The following is a 19,993-nucleotide window of genomic DNA, read 5'->3' as shown; positions in this document are numbered from 1 at the left end:
AGACTGTAAACTCTCCTTTCAGACTCACATTAAGCATCTACAATCCAAAATTATATCTAGAATCGGCTTTCTATTTCGCAACAAAGCATCCTTCACTCCCGCTGCCAAACATACCCTCATAAAACTGACCATCCTACCGATCATTGACTTTGGCGATGTCATTTACAAAATAGCCTCCAACACTCTACTCAACAAATTGGATGCAGTGTATCACAGTGCCATCCGTTTTGTAACCAAAGCCCCATATACTACCCACCACTGCGACCTGTATGCTCTCGTTGGCTGGCCCTCGCTTCATACTCGTCGCCAAACTCACTGGCTCCAGGTCTACAAGTCTCTGCTAGGTAAAGCCCCGCTTTATCTCAGCTCACTGGTCACCATAGCAGCACCCACCCGTAGCACGTGCTCCAGAAGGTATATCTCACTGGTCACCCCCAAAGCCAATTCCTCCTTTGGCTGCCTCTCCTTACAGTTCTCTGCTGCCAATGACTGGAACAAATGGCAAACATCACTGAAGCTGGAGACTTATATCTCCCTCGCTAGCTTTAAGCACCAGCTGTCAGAGCAGCTCACAGATCACTGCACCTGTACATAGCCCATCTGTAAATAGCCCATACAACTACCTCATCCCCATACTGTATTTATTTATTTATCTTGCACCCCAGTAACTCTACTTGCACATTCATCTTCTGCACATCAATCACTCCAGTGTTTAATTGGTATATTGTAATTACTTTGCCACCATGGCCTATTTATTGCCTTACCTCCCTTATCTTACGTCATTTGCACACACTGTATATAGACTTTTTTCTACTGTATTATTGACTGTATGTTTGTTTATTCCATGTGCAACTCTGTGTTGTTGTATGTGTCGAACTGCTTTGCTTTATTCTTGGCCAGGTCGCAGTTGTAAATGAGAACTTGTTCTACCTGGTTAAAGAAAGGTGAAATAAAAATATATAAAACATAAAAAAGCAGATATTATTGGGATGCACTCATTGTTAGTACATTGAAAGAATCAAACTTCAGAAATACGACTTGAACTTTTCAGACTTATATAAAAACATAACACAAAAAACCAAGCCATTGTGTAGTTTTTTCCCCCTTTATGCATTTCTGTGAATATTTACAAAACCATAGACCTATGTACAATACCAACTCGCAAATGAACAAATACGGACAGCACAAACAAACCAGTTTACGTAATGATCATATTTTTTTTTATGTACACCGAAACTGGCAAGATGATAGCATGAAACAATGTAAGATTATATGTGATTATGTTAAATAAATTCAACTATCTATCAAGAGGTGTTGTGCGGTTTTAATCCAATAAAACAAAATGCCGGGTTACTTGGGGCTCCAGCAGACCTACAAAGAAGCCTAGCTCTAGTCCAGGGCGTTAGTGCGACTAGCTAAAGCTGTGAAGGCTCAAGCCGGGATTCCACCCGACCGCACTTTGTCAGCTATGCACCTTTTAAAGGCAATGTTTCCGCAAACTCTGTATATGTCGGCTTAATCGGAAATGACTTTTAAAAATGTCAAGCGCGCTATAATGCAAATCTACCACTGATCGGATTGAATGCCAGCCTAAGCGTTAGCAAACCACACTAACACCCTGGACTAGAGCTACAAGCAGCTCATCATCTAACAGCAGTGAACGATAGAAACCAGCGTTGCTGAAAAAAGACTGGAGCTACACTGGTCAGTCTGAAAAGGCAAAACAATCAACACAAATGACGCAACAACACTGCATGTAAAAAAATAACCATAGCGTGGCATAGTATTCAGCTATGCCCACTCTTCTGAAAGATTGCCCCCCAAAAATCACTTTGAAGAACACAGCCAAGTTAAATACAGAACTCTGCTCGTCGCAGAAGAATGGCCCGACGGCCTAATGCACCTTTTCAAAGCGCATTTAAGAAAACACGTGCAACAGGCACAAAATAAAAGAAAGATGCCAACAACAAGAATATACTTGGTGTATTTTAGGCAAAGCAGTATTCAACTGCTGTCTTGCAGTGTTCATTTTGAAGGAGGGAGTGGGGAAAAGCCCCAAATTGACTATACAGTGTCTTAGGTAGTCCAAAAAGAAAATTTACAACACACTGATGGTGGTGTTTCCTGCAGGCTCTTGCTCCGGCTCAGCGCTATTAACACACCCGTTTTAAATAATGATCTAGCCATGGTCTTTCAGTCAGGTGTAGTTTCATCGGGTGAATTAGTACTGGAACTAAAGCATGCACTCTCCAGGACTGGGTGTTGGGAGACCCTATAACATCTTCTCAGCACTGGAAACACACACACACACACTACAGCCTCAAACCCTAATAGTGTTAACTTGAGTGTGTTCAGAAACGTCCATACAACACTTGAGTATGTCCAAAAAAATTCTAAATACAACAATCTGTGGTGAGTTCTGAACATTGTTCATCTCGTTTTCAAGCGAAAACTAAATTAAAATGTCCACATACACAACACAGGCTGTCACTCCTACACAGTCACTCCTTCTCTCACTCCCCCAGTCTCTCCCTCTTTTTGTCTCAGAGGACAATATATAAGGGTATCAATAGCTAGGTTTCCATCCAATTGGTGACAGATATTCTCAAATCCGCACAAAAACAATCTGTACATTTTCCCACCAGACGCGTTTCCATCAAATTGACTGTGCGTGATGATGTAGTGCACATACAAATACCTTTTGCTGTTAAATTCCCATGTACCAAATAAAAAAAAGAAAGTTAAATGGGTTTCCATCACATTTTCAACTCTACAGATGGTTTTCCCACAAAAACTGTTCTGTTATATAGCGAGTCTGCCCACTCTAGTACTGGCACGTGCGCGCTGTTGGCTCGAACACACGTATAGGCTACATGAGATTATTATGGCCAAAAGAGTTTTCTTTATTTGTCAAACGGCTGCCACGCATCGATGATCACCAAAATAAGACCCTTGATATTTATTAAACAGGAGCATCAAGCTCATCACCTTGCACTTTCACCACCCTGTGAAGTTCATCCCAATGTATTTAATCTGTAGCCTAAGAAACTGCATGCTTTCCTGACGCGCCGTAGTGGGAGGGCCACACATGTCATCGCGCGACCCCAAGTTTACTTCGATATGATGGTTATTACATCAATAGTTCCACCGACATTTCTCGCATACTTAATTTTACCGACACAAAATATCCCACCTTGTCTAGCGTATTTAGTTTTGTTGACATTTGAAAAGTGTACCGAAAAATGTTGTTTCCATCAGGTCTGTCACTACATTTTTGACCCGACATTGACCCGTACTTTACTACATAAAAAGGTTGGATGGAAACCTGCTTAATGAGATGTAGGCTACATTCCAATACCCACATTAGCGTACCACTTCAAAGACACTCCAACTACATTGTTTCCTTAAGCGTCAACTCTGTTCCTTAAGCATCAACTCTTGTTTTTGGACCGTCAGCGGAAAAAATATTACAGAGTTGACAGCCACTGCTGTAACGTTACTGCTGCTGTTTTGGCTTCCTTCATTCCAAGTAGCACGCTATTGTGGATACTGTGGAGCTATTGTTGTGTCTGTCCATCAATCTCTCAGTCTCTCCGTCAGTCTTCTCAGCACACCATGATGGGCGTCCCGTCGTCCTCACGCCGCTGGTTCTTCTTAAGCAGCTGGATGCGGTTGTGACAGTAGAATTTGATGGCCCGCCAATCGCGCCGGTTGGTGACCAGCAGCGGGCAGCTCTGCAGGCAGCGCTCGCAGTCGGCCTTGGCAGGCACGCGCAGCTCGGCGATGTTGCAGGTCAGGTGCTCCTCCACAGCGGCGCGCTCTGCGTCCGACCACGGGCGCTTGAGGACGCCGCGTTTTCCTGTGCGGGGAGGGGGTGGGTTAGTACACACAGGGATGGATCTGTGTAGACATGTCTTTGTGGCGGGCTGTATACAGTACACACACACTACTGTGTACATACACACACACACACACACACGAAACACACTTCTGTATTGGTCTTGAATGTCTCAGCTCTTTCGGAGTTTGAGTATGGAATGAACACACACCTGATTTGGGCCCACCTGAGCCTCTTCTGCGGCCGGGGAGCGAGGGGGAGAGGGGCGATGTGGAGGAGGGCGTGACCTTGAGTTTCCTGGCACGCGGCGTCCTGCTGTTGGTCCTGCCCTTCCGCACCATCAGCAGGCTGGGAGGGGCCACCTCGCCCTTCTCCTTCCGCCCCTCGCCGTCAGAGTCGCCCTCCGAGTACGAGTCGGCCGAGTTGCCTGACATCACTGTAAGGGGAGAAAGAGGAAAGGGTCAAATACATGTAAATGTTTCTCAACTTTAACGACAACGCTGGTCCTCATCATACTAAAGGGCAGTCCAAAATGAACAATCATCATGAGACGACGCTAAACTGTTTAACCCTCTAGAGTTGATTGACCGAAGTAACACAATAAAAAAAAAATCCCCATCAAAATGTCAGTTTAAGCTAGAGATATCTTTTTCAATCCACCGCATCCGCCGATGTCGCACTTCCGCATCTGCGGTGAAAGGTGGCAGAGCCAGAGCGGTGTTTGTCAGACCATGAGACATCCCGAAAATTGGTCGTCTCACAAAAACTTCTGATCGGTTTGACCTACAGCTAACCTTTCTCTAACGGTCATCATGTTTTGTTCCATCCGTTCCATTATATCAAGCAGGTTGAATCAAGCGTACTTAATACACAGTAAAGGAGAGAAAAATATCTCCACTTCTAGCTTGACTATTCAGGTCTGACGTACATGTTAATCCTCAGTGTCTCCTTACCGTCAAGCTCCAGACAGATGTGGTGGAGGCTCATCCCCCGGAACAGCACGCCGTCTCTCTCCCCGCACAGCACCACGCGCCCCACTCTACCCATCAGCCCCGGGTCCTGGCCAATCCCACCGCAGCTCTGTGTAACGTGGTACTCACGCTCCAGGAAGTGTTCCAGGCGCTCTACGGCGTTCCCACCCGGCTGTCCTGGCTCCTCCCCCTCACCGAGCAATAGCAGCTGCGTCAAGATGGCGACCTGGCGCCGGACACGGGTCTGGGTGAGGGCGCGGGGGTTCCGGGTGCCACTGGAGCGGGCCAGGCTCCGGAGGAGGTCGGTGCCACGGAGGGGGGTGGCTGGGGAGTGGTACGGCCGGGCGAAGACGTACGGGTTCTGGGGATCGACGCCGACATCTTGCCTGGTCTGGAGGAGGAGTTCCAGACATGGCTCGCAGTGCGGTGGCAGGATAAGAGGCTGGACTCTTCCTCGTTTGCCCTGGACACCTACTCGAGGCAAATGTGGAAGCACGAGACGCTCAAAGGGCGAAAGCGATGCCTCCAGGGGTGTGAGGGCGGGCGGGGCGCCGGGGGGCACTGGCACGGGGCACTGGGGGGTGACACGGGAGCGGTATTCGGCTATGGCCAGTTTGGAGACCTCGCACTCGCGGCGACGGTTGTAGAGTATGAGCAGGGCGAGGGAGGAGTGGCACAGGAGGCGCCAGGCCTCGGCGGATTGGAGCTGGCGGGACAGGGAGAGGAAGGCAGAGTGCTGGAGCCTGCGGAGGTAGAGGACCAGGGAAGACAGGGAGGAGAGGAGGGGCAGCATGTGGAGACGTCCCGAACTGAGGGAGAGGGAGGGAAGAAGAGAAAGAATGAGGGAGAGAGATTAGTTTCAATTTCAGGCGTCAGTTATTAATTTATTCAAAGAACAGCAAAAAAATAAAACATCTATTTAAAGTATGTATGATACTCATACCATTTAATATATTGATAACATCACATCAGCAGTTTGGAGTTAATTTTAAGTCAGTCTCAGTTGACTGATTTAGTCATCTAATTAAAGCATGATAAAAGCATTCCTGCTGTTTCACATTCCTCAATGCTAAAGCTGAGCAGCAGTTCAGTTTGCTGGCACTTTGCTGATCCATCAACTACTTTCTCAATATCCATTTGATGAGGTGAATCTGTCATTTAGGTGAACGAGTCCTTTAACAGAGTACCTCACCTCAATAACTCCTTCTCCTTATCCTCCGCTCCACTGTCGTCTTCCATCATACCGTTCGCCTCCTCCTCTTCTTCATTTTCATCCTCTTTCGGCAGCCGTTCCATCTCCTTGGGCGTCTGCTGAAAGACGTGGGGAAAAGCCGCCTCTGCCTCTTCTTTGGGCTTCACCACCTCAACTTCCACCAGATCGTTCTCCTCTTCCTCCTCCTCTTTTTCCTCCTTCACTTTGCGCAGTCCCGCCTTTCTGGGCGGGGTCACAGCTGCCGGAGGTGGGCTTCTCTTCAGAACGGACACGGCCACCGCACTGCGCCCTCGGGGTGGAGTCAAAAGCAGGGGGGAGGAGTTTCCCCCAACGGCGGAGGAAGGGGATTGGGCGGCCGGACGTTGAGGAGACAGGGAGAACGCGGTGGTGCCCCCCGGTGGTGGCTTGTGGGAGTTTTGCTCCACTCCTGATGATGACCGAGGTTGCTGCTGGGACTGAGTGTGGTGTGTGGCGTGCGCGGCCGCCAGGTGGGGCATAAAGCGCTCGATGAGCGCGGCGCGGATCTCAGGCTGGTTGGTGTGGTGCTTGTCCAGGTGGCGCCCCAGTGAGCGGAAGTGGCGGCCGCAGTATGCACAGCTCAGCTTCTGGGGGGGGCACACCCATGCCGACCCCCCTGGCGATATTAATACTGATGTTCGCCGTCGTGTTGGGCCCCAACGGAGCGGGGGATTTGAACAGAGAAGGGCGAGAAGAGGTGGAGGAGGAGGGAGGGGGAGAGAAGGTGAGGGGGCGGTATGAAGAGGAGAGGGGAGGGCGGCCCGGGGATGTCCGGTGAGGGGTGGTTCTCTTTTTGGAAGGGGTGGTGGTCCGGCGGCGTTTTCGGCGGCGAGGTGTGCGTCTCTGACCCCCGTCCTCCTCATTCTGGGGATCCGAGTCGCTGGCATTGGAGTGGGAGAGGGGGGAGGAGGAGGGGGACAGGGGCCAGGAAGGGGTGAGGTAGTCCTGGGCTGAGAGAGAGGAGGGCACGAGCCCAGACTCTTCCTCCTGAGAGAGAGAGAGAGAGAGAGAGAGAGAGAGAGAAAGAATGAGGGAGAGAGAGAGACAGGAGAAAGAATGAGGGAGAAAGGAGAGGGAGAGAGACAGCGAGACCAAGAGATGAGTGGTGTTTGAGCCAGTTGTGTGTGTAGAGTACAGACAAGTACATAAGACAGACTGTTTAGAGCAGCGGTTCTCAACCCTGGTCCCGGGGACCCAAAAGGGGTGCATATTTGCATTTTTCCTTAGCACTGCACACCTGATTCAAATCATCAAAACTTAAAGCATTGATGATGAGTTGATCGTTTGAATCAGCTGTGTAGTGCTAAGGTAAAAACTAAAATGTGCACCCCTTTGGGTCCCCGGGACCAGGGTTGAGTACCACTGGTTTAGAGTGACTGTGAATGGTGGGTGCCTGAATGAGGAGTGTCCAATGAGAGCATTGAGTGAGCAATATTACAACCGTTGAGGGTATATTAGACAGGTGTATGGAGTGTATAAATATAAAACAAGCACACCAGTATAATATTGAGTGTTGTAGAAATATAGTAGGTGTATGTAGGCAACAGGCGTATTTTCGTACCTTTTTGATACGGTTGTTCTCAGGGTCAGCGATACACTCATATCTCCCTGAGGAGACAGTACCACGGAAACCCTGGAGGGATACAGGCTCCATTAACATCCATTAATTACCCCCCCCCCAGTGCTGTCAATCAGGCGGTCAAACCAATTACAGTAGCTACTCAAAAAGCACTAGATACTATAATCAGTCAAATGCAGTAGTCATCCCAGGTGAAAAGACCCAGATATGTATTACGGCACAAAAAACAACGACTCAACAACTTCTGCGAGGAAAAAGAGGATCATTTCATCAAAGTAAAAGTAAACAGTGCAGAAATGTGTTGCACGTGTTCCAGTCGCTAGTTGCAGTACTTACAACTTGCCTTGGATAAACAAATCATGGATATTGTGGCATACTGTCTATTCAAAATGTAACTATTTTGTGGTTATTTCGATTAGGAAATGTAAGCTGTACGTTGACTGCACTTGACTTGCATTTACGGTCCATTACATCCCAGGCTATATCGGTACCAGCCATCGCTATGGCTACAGTTACTTAGGCTCTAACAGGTACATCCTCATGGTTACTCACCATGGCAACAGTTACTTAGGCTCTTACATGTATGTCGCCATGGTTACTCACCATAGTGTTGTCTCCCCACTCGGTCAGGCTGTAGTCAACGGTGATCTCCTCTCCCTTGGTGATGTCTCGGATCGCTATGACGACCAGACGCACCTGGCTCCCACAGTGTACCTCTCGGATGCGGCAGTTTGGAGGAGGGGGGTACATCACCGCCGCCCCCCTGCCCCCGCTGGATCCCTCCTCACCCAGCTCTGAAGACCCACTACTGAAAGGGGGGAGGAGGTGAGATGGGGAAAGAGAGATAGAGAAGGAGAGGGAGGGAGGTAGATCAGCACACGTGGACCAATGCATACAAAATCAGCAAAAATTGTGTCTGCTATCTGAAGCTAACACACACACACACACACACACACACACACACACACACACACACACAAAGCTACCCCACGCAAAACAGCACAACTATACAAAACATTAGGAACACCTGCTCTTTCCATGTAATAGACTGAACAGGTGAAAGCTATGATCCCTTATTGATGTCACTTGTTAAATCCACTTCAATCGGTGTAGATGAAGGGGAGGAGACAGGTTAAATAAGGATTTTTAAGCCTTGAGACAATTGAGACATGAATTGTGTATGTGTGCCATTCAGAGGGTGAATGGGCAAGACAAAAGTTTGCCTTCGAACCGGGTATGGTAGTAGGTGTCAGACGCTTTGTGTAAAGAACTGCAACGCTGCTGGGTTTTTCCCGCTCAACAGTTTCCTGTGTGTATCAAGAATGGTCCACCACCCAAAAGGACATCCAGCCAACTTGACACAACTGTTGGAAGCATTGGAGTCAACATGGGCCAGCATCCCTGTGGAATGCTTTCGACACCTTGTACTATACATGACACACACAATAAAAAGTACACAAATGTTATCAAATAAAAAACATTTTATCATAAAAATAACACCATGAAATGAAATCCCACTTACCAGATCTGAACAGGGTCATTGATGTAGCAAGGGCCATCGAGGGTTGGTCGTTTGTTCTCTGCAGCCCCCTTACCATCACCTGAGAGAAGAGTATAAAAGGATTACACACGAGCACACAAGCAAATGCACACAGACACACATGCACGACTGCACACACACACACTGACATGCTCGAAAGGACACACAAACACAAGGTCATCACCCTTTCCCCACCTAAACACATATGCACATCACACACCAACAGTCAGTCACACAAACATTTATATAGGTCAGCACGCACCCCCACCCCGCCCCTCTTCCACCCATAACACGCACAATCCCGGACGCATGCACACACACTCAAAAGGACAAGCACTACACAACTATAAGACACACGCGTCAACAGAAGAAACGTCCATAAAGGACAATCACACACCTGGACCGTAGCTGTGTTCGGAGCTCTCCTCCTCATCCTCTGTGACAAAGACGCGGTCACACACTTTCACCGGCGTTCCCTTCCTTTTTCTACCGCAACCGCGTCTGTGGAACACACACACAGAGAGAGAGACAGAGAGAGACAGAATCATTTTATCAATGCCCCAGGCGGACCAATCTTAATTTCAATCCAGTAGGAAAAGCAATCAATACACTGATTACCAATAGGAACCCAGTCTCAATTTCTGCATCCAATTACTTTCAACCAATAACAACTGAATCATTGATTCATTTAGACTATGCTGAATGCTGACTGGACAGAATTTGGGGAGAATTGGGCCAAATTCTTACTGGGTAAATTGGTGTTGAAGGGACATTTGTGAATCACATGCCACAATACAAGACACTGATCCAAGGTCTGTGTTGAGTTTCACTCCACTACCAGGGATTCAGGGATGGTAAACTGATCCAAGATCCGTGCTACGGTGCAGATTCTAGCCATAGCGTAAAGCCACTTGTAAGTAAGAGCAGAGGATACACTAGGAGCTGATCTGAGCTAATCTTTCTTTGCCTCAAGCCTAGCCGTAACCATTCAAATCCAAGCACTAGAAACTGGCTTTGGATCAATGTGATTTAGGGCAGTTTTTCCACACACACACACACACACACGCTGTTTTCTGTAATTCTTTCTATTTTTTCCTTACATGACATTGAACGCTCTTAAAACTAGGCCATAGGAAGACAGTGCCTTGGTTTCTCAAGTGTTCATTACTGCGTGTGTGTTTGTGCGTATGTGTGTGTGGGAGCGAGAGGTGTGTGTGTGTGTGAGAGAGAGAGAGAGAGAGACTCTTTGAGCAGAGATATCAACCAGACTTGCTGTCTTTGTATTGATCTGCCTCTCGCTCTCCATCTGGACTCGTGATAACGTGTGTGTGCGCGCGCGTGCATGCTCGCCTGCACTTTCTTGTGTGCACACTCTCTCGTGCGAGTGTGTATGTCTGCATGGTCACTCATGTATGCACATACTTTTGTCTACTAAGCTTGGGCCTAGTTGCTCTTTCTTAAAGTAACAGCGTTCTTTTAAATGCTTTCCACCCATTCCCCATTGTATAAGGTAATTACATTATAAGAGGCATTAGCAACAACTGATTTACATACAGTACAGTGGTTCATAGTGTGTGTGTGTGTGTGTGTGTGTGTGTGTGTGTGTGTGTGTGTGTGTGTGTGTGTGTGTGTGTGTGTGTGTGTGTGTGTGTGTGTGTGTGTGTGTGTGTGTGTGGTACAGTACCACAGCCTTCCTAGCCTGGTCAATTCTTCCCGTTAGGTTGCATACACTACATGGACCAAAAGTATGTGGACACTTGTTCGTCGAACATCTCATTCCAAAATCTTGGGCATTAATATGGAGTTGGTCCCCCCTTTGCTGCTATAACAGCCTCCATGAATTTATCAAACGTATGCGTCAAACTGTATGCATAGGTGGCTTGACGGAAATGGTAGCAGAAGATTTGAAGAAGACGTTGAACTTTTGTTGCAGACGCTGCGTACTATTTTGCGCAAGGACACTGTCGGTGTGATCGAAGTGTTAGTGAGGTCGGGCACTGATGATGGGCGATTACACCTGGCTCGCATTCGGCGTTCCAATTCATCCCAAAGGTGTTCGACGGGGTTGAGGTCAGGGTTCTATGCAGGCCAGTCAAGTTCTTCCACACCAATCTCAACAGGCCATTTCTGTATGGACCTTGATTTGTGCATGGGGGCATTGTCATGCTGAAACAGGAAATGGCCTTCCCCAAACTGTTGCCACAAAGTTGGAAGCACATAAACATCTAGAATGTCATTGTATGCTGGAGCATTAAGATTTCCCTTCACTGGAACAAAGGGGCCTAGCCTGAACCATGAAAACAGCCCCAGACCATCATTCCTGCTCCACCAAACTTTACAATTGGCACTATGCATTGGGGCAGGTAGCGTTCTCCTGGCTTCCGCCAAACCCAGATTCGTCCTTTGCCAGATGGTGCTTCTATTTTTTATTTTATTTTTACTTAAAAAAATATATTTTGTCATTTAACAGACGCTCTTATCCAGAGGGCATGAGTGCAAACATTCTCCAACCGTGGAAATCAAACCCGCAACCCTTGGCGTTGCAAGCGCCATGCTCTACCAACTGAGCCACACGGGACCTCCAGAGTCCAATGGCGACGAGTTTTACACCACTCCAGTTGACACTTGGCATTGCGCATAGTGGTTTTAGGCTTGTGTGTGGCTGCTCGGACATGGAAACCCATTTCATGAATCACCTGACAAACAGTTCTTGTGCTGACACTGCTTCCAGAGGCAGTTTGGAACTCGGTAGTGAGTGTTGCAATCGGGGACAGGCGATTGTTATGCGCTTCCGCATTCCGCGGTCCCGTTCTATGAGCTTGTGTGGCCTACCACCTTGCGGGTCAGTCGTTGTTACTCCTTGCCTTTTCCGCTTCACAATAACAGCCCTTATAGTTGACTAGGGCAGCTCCAGCAGGACAGAAATTTGACAAACTGACTCAGTGGCATCCTATGACGGTACCACCGCTGAAAGTCACTGAGCTCTCCAGTAAGACCATTCTACTGCCAATGTTTGTCTATGAAGATTGCATGGTTGCATGCTCGATTTTATACACCTGTCGGCAATGGTGTGGCTAAAATAACCAAATACACTAATTCTAAGGGGTGTCCACATACTTTTGTTAATATAATGTATTTCCTAACCAATATGTTCCAATGGAATCTTGCTTATATCTCCTTGATGGTTTTACGGGTCTTCAAATACAGCAGGGGGGACAAGTGTGAAATTGTCTACTACTATGTGTGTTTGTAAATTCTACATGATTCAATGCACTATGACCACACATTATATAGTGCACTACTTTTGACCAGGGACCAGTTACGACTACGGCATATCGCCAGTCTCTTGGATTTATCATGACATGTTTACGTAAGCCCAACCAGGATTGAGGAAGTACGTCCATAGGAGTGTTTCTCTTGGTGATAGTCCATTGTGTGTGTGTGTGTGGTCTATTCTAGCACTGTCTAATCAGATGTCTCTCTTCTCCATTCCATCTGTCCTTCACTCTATCAATCTCTTTCTCTTCCTACCATTGATTCTCTCCATTCCCCTATCCCTGAACATCTCTCCCTCTCCCACAAACACACACACAGCCATCCTCCTTTACCAACCCACATACACACACAAATATACAAACAAGTCCTCACTGAAGACCAACATGTGCACACACAAACACACACCCTCTCAGGCACACACACATTCTCTCCAGCCAAGCTCACATGCACTCACACACACCCCTCCCCCTCTCTAAAGCTCACATGCTCGCTCTCTCTCACACACACACACACACACACACACACACACACACACACACACACACACACACACACACACACACACACACACACACACACACACACTCTCAAATATCCAAACCCACAGTCTCATGTTCCCTCCCTCCCTCTCACACACACAAAACGCACACACACACACACACACACACACACAAAAACACACACATACAATCTGCACTATACACACTCCTAGACTTCTTCATTTTTCCTGCAATACACCTCTTTTCTTACTCTAACACACACACTCAATCTCCAGAACACATGAGCCATGTATTTCTCTCATGAACGACAGTACTTTTTAATACACACACATTCTCTCACACACTACACAAGTCTCCATAAGGCACGCATGTACACACTCACGCAATCCTCTTCGCACACTCTCCCTCCTCCATGGATAACATTCTCTCTACACGCACACTCCCACCCTCCCCCCACTCAGTCACACACACTGTCCTTCCCTCTTTCATAAACAAAGTAGATGCATAAATACTCTCCTTTCCTGTCTCGTACACACAAGCAAGCACACTGCCCTGTCTAAATCACACAGACACACACACACACACCTTCTCTCTGTATCCCCCTTTCACACACACCCTTCCCTTTTTCTCTCTGCCTGCAGAACACACACACACACACACACACACACACACACACACACACACACACACACACACACACACACCCCTTCTCCCTATGCCTCCAGAACAGACACACTCATTCTCTCTCCTGCTTGCTCTCTCTCACACACACACACACACACACACACACACACACACACACACACACACACACACACACACACACAAAGCCTTTTTTTTCCTTCCCAGACAGACACATTCTCCCTCCCTTCTGTTTCAAAAGTGCACGCACGCACGCACAAACACACACACACACACACACACACACACACACTTCCTCACCCTCTCTCCATCACACACCCTCCCCTTCTCTTTCCCTCTCACACACACCCTCCCTCATCTTGCTCTCTTCCCTTTAAACACAAACACACACACTCTCCCTCTCGGTGTGTGTGTAACACACACACCCTCCCCTTCTCTCTTCGTCACAAACACACTCTATCCCTCCATTTCTTAAAGACAGACACACACACTTTTCTTCACCCGTCTTCACTGTCAGTTTAAAATAACTAAACAAAAACTCAAATCTCTCACACACACAAAATATGATACCACAAAATGTTAGTCTCTTACTAAACTATTCTTTCTACTTAGAAGACAACACACTAATGGAAAGTCAGAAACACATTCTCTCTCTCTCTCATCCCCTTTGCTTTATCCCTTCTACAAACACACACACACCCACACATTTCTTGGTTACACATAAACACACTAGTCCCTCACACAGACCACTCCTCTCTCCCTCTCACACACACACCACAAACAAACACTCATACACCCTCCCCCACTAAGCAACACACATGTATGCACAAACACACTCTTCCCTCCCCTTCCCTGTACCTCTCTCACACACTTCCCCTCTATCCCTCCCTCACACATACACACTCCCCCTTTATTACACAAATATGCTCACCCTCACGTACACACATGTCCTTCACAGTCTCTCTCACAGCTCTCACCTCACACACACTCTCCAAAAAAACACACCTTATTTATTTTTTCTCTCCCCTTTTCCTCACACTGCAGCTCTCCCCCAACCCTTTCTCTCACACAATCTCTGAAAAACACACCTTTTCACTTTTCCCCCTTCCTCTCCCTTACACACACACACACACACACACACACACACACAACTCCTCCCTTCTTTCTCTCTCACACACACTCCCTCTCTTAAACACACACACACACACACAACTCCTCCCCTCCTTTCTCTCTCTCACACACACACACACACACACACACACACACACACACACACGCACACACCCTCTCTTAAACACACACAACTCCTCCCCTCCTTTCTCTCACACACATTCATCCACACATGCCACCCCCTCTAGCACACACACCACCCCCCCCTCTCTCTCTCTCACACACACACACACACACACACTCTCTGTGCTCATTCCTCTCACACACACACTCTTGTTCTCTTTGTCACACAGTCTCTCCACAACACGCACCCCCCCTCACACACACATACTGTGTCTGTCACGCACACACTCTCCCCCTCTCCAACACACTCTCTCCCCCTCTCCAACACACACCACTCCCCCTTGCCATACACACACACTGTGTGTCTGTCACGCACACACTTTCCCTCTCTCCAACACACACACACACACACACACACACAGTGTCTCTTGTCACGCACACACTCTCCCTCTCTCCAACACACACACACTCCTCCCCCTTGCTCACACACACACACACACACACACACACACACACACACACACACACACACACACACACACACCCCTTGCCCTCCTCTCTAGCTCACATACACAGTGCTCATTCCTTTCTCTCACGCTCTCTCCTCTCCCTGTGTGTGTGAGCTCTCTTCTCACACAACCACACACAATTTGATAACTACACAAGTACAGTAGTTGCTAAATTTGCTAGCTACTATAGCTCGTACAGTTCTCTCTCTCTCTCTCACACACACACACACACACACACACACACACACACACACACACACCGTTATATTTATAGCTGCTTTGTGAAGTGGATAGCAACTATTGCAACTAATGAACAATAGACTATAATTTATACTGGTTTCTCACACAATGTCTCGCACAGAATACGTTAATAACGAATGTGTTACGCATTACAACTTTCCTTCAACACGGCGTTAGCTCAAACACGCCATCTCGCTCGCGCTGTCACACAGTCACCTCAGAAAAAAATACCTTTAAATGTCGCCATGGCAACTAATTAACTAACTGACTGACTAAAACCCTCACCCCCGAGGTGTCGGCGCCGGTTTGGTTCCCTCTCCGTCGCTGTCCAGGGTCGGTGGCTCCCGGTAGTCGAAGAGCGAGCGTACGGTCTCCGCCATGTTAAAAACCGACTAGTCTTCTCCGTCAGTTTCTCGCTCTCCGGCTCTCTCGACTGGCTCACCCGAAGGTTATTCTAGCCACTCCCATTGCCTCAGAGCGGAGGGATGAACAAACACATCAACAACACGCTACTAAACGATACGTTTAGCTCACATAGTGTTTAGCTCATATATAACACGTAGTTGGTGACTGTTAAAAAGAAGAAGAACATCCACACATTGTGGTAGTAGTGCCGTTTAAAGGGAGTGTGCTTAGAATGCTGATTCTTTGGAAGTGCGGTAAAGATCCAACCCTACATATATAAGCAATGGACTCGTCCGCGGAGAGAGGACGAAAAAAAATTGTTGTTGCCTACTGCCTACCCGTTTCTAGGGGAAGACTTGATTATCTTGTTCACTGTAACTGGAAGAAGGGGAAACAGCATCTGCCTTGGTCTCTTTCTGGATTGACCAGCGAATTTAAACACGTTTTCTTGCTGGGAGTAATGTTATTACCTCTGCAAGAACTCCAAGATATCACCAGAGTTGACTGAATTAAACTGCTGGTGCAACTTGTTTGTGCTCAGTAGCGCCATCTAGTTTATTACCCTACATCAACGTTATTTACCAGCACCCCTATCCCATCTCCAGTTTGAGTTATTCTGGTACAATCAGCGGCGATTTTAGCATGTAAATCTTGGTGGGGCAAAAATAATAATAAATTGGGATGCATGTCTGCAAAGCCACTACACAACACTAAACAATACACGAATTGCACTATACCGGTGACAAACGGTGCCCACAAACTGTAACGGCCTACATAATGCTGTCCCAACAGCAGAGTCCCAACACCTTACCACTGCTACACCTGGCTATCATCAGAGCCTTATCTGGCAGTGAAACAGTTCATTCAGACCCATTTACTGCCTTTGAAAAAAACATAGCTGATATGGCTGACTTGCTTAACCAATGTGGTTGAGATGTACAAACTATGGCATAAAAGGGATAACAAGCGGATAAGTGGCAATCCATAATTTCAATAGAACTATTTATTCAGCACTTTTGAAATGGGCCATTCTTACAGTGTTCTCCCTGTACACCAAGTCAGAACCGTAGTATAAATAAAGGGGGCATATGAATAAAGCAGACAATGAAAGCTCTTATAATATTCAATGATTATATTTCTCAAAAACAGGTTATAGGCTACATGTGCACCACCAAGTCAGAACAGTAGGAGAAATTAAGAGGTGAAAATAGACTAAATTATTAGGGTGAGGCACATAGGCTACGAACAGCTTACTACACAACATACACTTAGTATTACTTTCTTAGCTACAGTATACATATCTCCCTGTTATATTAAATCATTTATGCAGCAGCATACAATACATTTTTGGACTCACCTTGTTGTGCTGTGCTCACTTGAACAGGAAGGTGGTGTGGCGGTCCTTCGTGTGCAAATTATGTTATCAAACTTTGTCATCAAAGTCTGCCATTCTCTGGATTTATGGTGGTTTCAAAACAACTGGGAACAACAACAACAAAAAGTTGAATCATGATGACGTCAGTGATCTTCAGGTTGTAGTTCCAGAAAGAGGCCCGAGTTCCAGATTTACAATTGTGAGTTGGATAAAAGTTCCCAAAGTTTCCCAGTCGTAGCTAATTTTTCCAGAGTTCACAATTGTTTTGAACTCATTAAAGTCAGATTTTGCAGTTCCGAGTTAACAATTGTTTTGACCGCAGCACATTTCATACTTTGTTGACAGCATGGCCAATGTTGAATGTTTATCATTTTAAACTAGGAAAAGAGACTCTCAATCTTAGACTTGGGACCACACAGTCATTCCACTGAATAGCAGGCTAATGATTGTTTTGCAATGCTTGCAGTTAGCCACTGATTCCTTCCAAACCACTCATTGTTGAATTCGCGATTTCCAACTTGTTGTGTAATGTTTATGTCCAATGGTCGATGAGCACCGATACGTTTTATCTATAATTTCTCTTCATTATTTCTCTTTATATGACAAAGAATAAAAAGGATTTGCTAGTAGATTGTTGACTTGATTCATAATGATGACTGCTAGCTAAGATTTTGAAAGTACGATGTTGACTTGATCAGTCCAATTAAATCTATTGTAGATATAACGTGATTTTATATTATTTTATTTTTATGTAACTTTTATTTAACTAGGCAAGTCAGAGTGTGGTGTCAGGAAAATAACCTCACACTCAACGTCAACAAAACTAAGGAGATGATTGTGGACTTCAGGAAACAGCAGAGGGAACACCCCCCATCCACATCGATGGAACAGTAGTGGAGAGAGTAGCAAGTTTTAAGTTCCTCGGCATACACATCTCAGACAAACTGAATTGGTCCACTCACACAGAAAGCATCGTGAAGAAGGCGCAGCAGCGCCTCTTCAACCTCAGGAGGCTGAAGAAATTCGGCTTGTCACCAAAAGCACTCACAAACTTCTACAGATGCACAATCGAGAGCATCCTGGCGGGCTGTATCACCGCCTGGTACGGCAACTGCTCCGCCCTCAACCGTAAGGCTCTCCCGAGGGTAGTGAGGTCTGCACAACGCATCACCGGGGGCAAACTACCTGCCCTCCAGGACACCTACACCACCCGATGTTACAGGAAGGCCATAAAGATCATCAAGGACATCAACCACCCGAGCCACTGCCTGTTCACCCCGCTATCATCCAGAAGGCGAGGTCAGTACAGGTGCATCAAAGCTGGGACCGAGAGACTGAAAAACAGCTTCTATCTCAAGGCCATCATACTGTTAAACAGCCACCACTAACATTGAGTGGCTGCTGCCAACACACTGACACTGACTCAACTCCAGCCACTTTAATAATGGGAATTGATGGGAAATGATGTAAATATATCACTAGCCACTTTAAACAATGCTACCTTATATAATGTTGCTTACCCTACATTATTCTTCTCATATGCATACATATATACTGTACTCTATATCATCGACTGCATCCTTATGTAATACATGTATCACTAGCCACTTTAACTATGCCACTTTGTTTACATACTCATCTCATATGTATATACTGTACTCGATACCATCTACTGTATCTTGCCTATGCTGCTCTGTACCATCACTCATTCATATATCCTTATGTACATATTCTTTATCCCCTTACACTGTGTATAAGACAGTAGTTTAGGAATTGTTAGTTAGATTACTTGTTGGTTATTACTGCATTGTCGGAACTAGAAGCACAAGCATTTCGCTACACTCGCATTAACATCTGCTAACCATGTGTATGTGACAAATATAATTTGATTTGAGTTAAGAACAAATTCTTATTTACAATGATGGCCTCCCCCGGCCAAACCCGGACAATGTTGGGCCAATTGTGCGCCGCCCTATGGGACTCCCAATCACGGCCAGATGTGATTCAGCCTGGATTCAAACCAGGGACTGTAGTGATGCCTCTTGCACTGAGATGCAGTGCCTTGAACCACTGCACTACTCGGGAGCACAAATCGGTGGCCAGTCACCTTGAGCCTTCTTGGATAGGCACTTCTAATGTAACTCTATGGCAGCACCCAAGGGGCTTGAATTTTCAAGGTCTACCCTTAGACTTGGCAGTGACGTAGTGTCCCCATGAAAGCACCACCACAGAAAGCAATGAGCTAGGCTGAAACACCTAACTTTTGGAGCTGCCTTACACAAGAAACAAAAAAGTGACCATGTTTGAATGCAGCTTTATTAACTCAATTCTATATTTATTTTTTTACATTATTTGCAAACTGATATGTGACACATATTAATGCCAAAATAACATGCAGAACAGGCAAGCCCCCCCCCCATTAAAAAACAAAACCTTTTTGCATAAAATGTGGGGCTCAAAACAGGTGTGACTCTGCCCCACCTGCCCTGAATGACAGGTCGCCACCGGTTACAATTACCATTGAAGATGGACATAGGCTCACGTAACCATCCTCTGCTATCCCTTTTAGAGCTCCGAGTGGTGCAGCGGTCTAAGGCAGTGCATCTTTGTTCTAGAGGCGTCACCACAGACCTGGTTCGATTCCAGGCTCTATC

The 19,993-nt window shown here is 46.6% G+C and overlaps 1 protein-coding gene across 1 annotated transcript; it reads right to left on the bottom strand.

Moving 5' to 3' along the window:
* Window positions 1-1,084: 1,084 nt before the first annotated feature.
* LOC135507788 (uncharacterized) lies at window positions 1,085-8,312 on the bottom strand. Its single transcript, XM_064927447.1, has 6 exons — window positions 8,223-8,312; window positions 7,602-7,673; window positions 6,002-7,027; window positions 4,792-5,618; window positions 4,050-4,274; window positions 1,085-3,859 (listed from the first exon to the last, which is right to left on the bottom strand). Exons 2-6 carry the CDS (start codon window positions 7,640-7,642, stop codon window positions 3,606-3,608), a joined length of 2,373 nt encoding a protein of 790 aa, XP_064783519.1. The 5' UTR covers window positions 7,643-7,673; window positions 8,223-8,312; the 3' UTR covers window positions 1,085-3,605.
* Between the last annotated feature and the right edge of the window lie 11,681 nt (window positions 8,313-19,993).

This window comes from Oncorhynchus masou, chromosome 21 (assembly GCF_036934945.1).
Source record: "Oncorhynchus masou masou isolate Uvic2021 chromosome 21, UVic_Omas_1.1, whole genome shotgun sequence".
NCBI classification, from domain to species: Eukaryota; Metazoa; Chordata; class Actinopteri; order Salmoniformes; family Salmonidae; genus Oncorhynchus; species Oncorhynchus masou.
The sequence above is the reverse complement of the archived record's forward strand: the minus strand, read 5'-3'. Positions and strand labels throughout refer to the sequence as shown.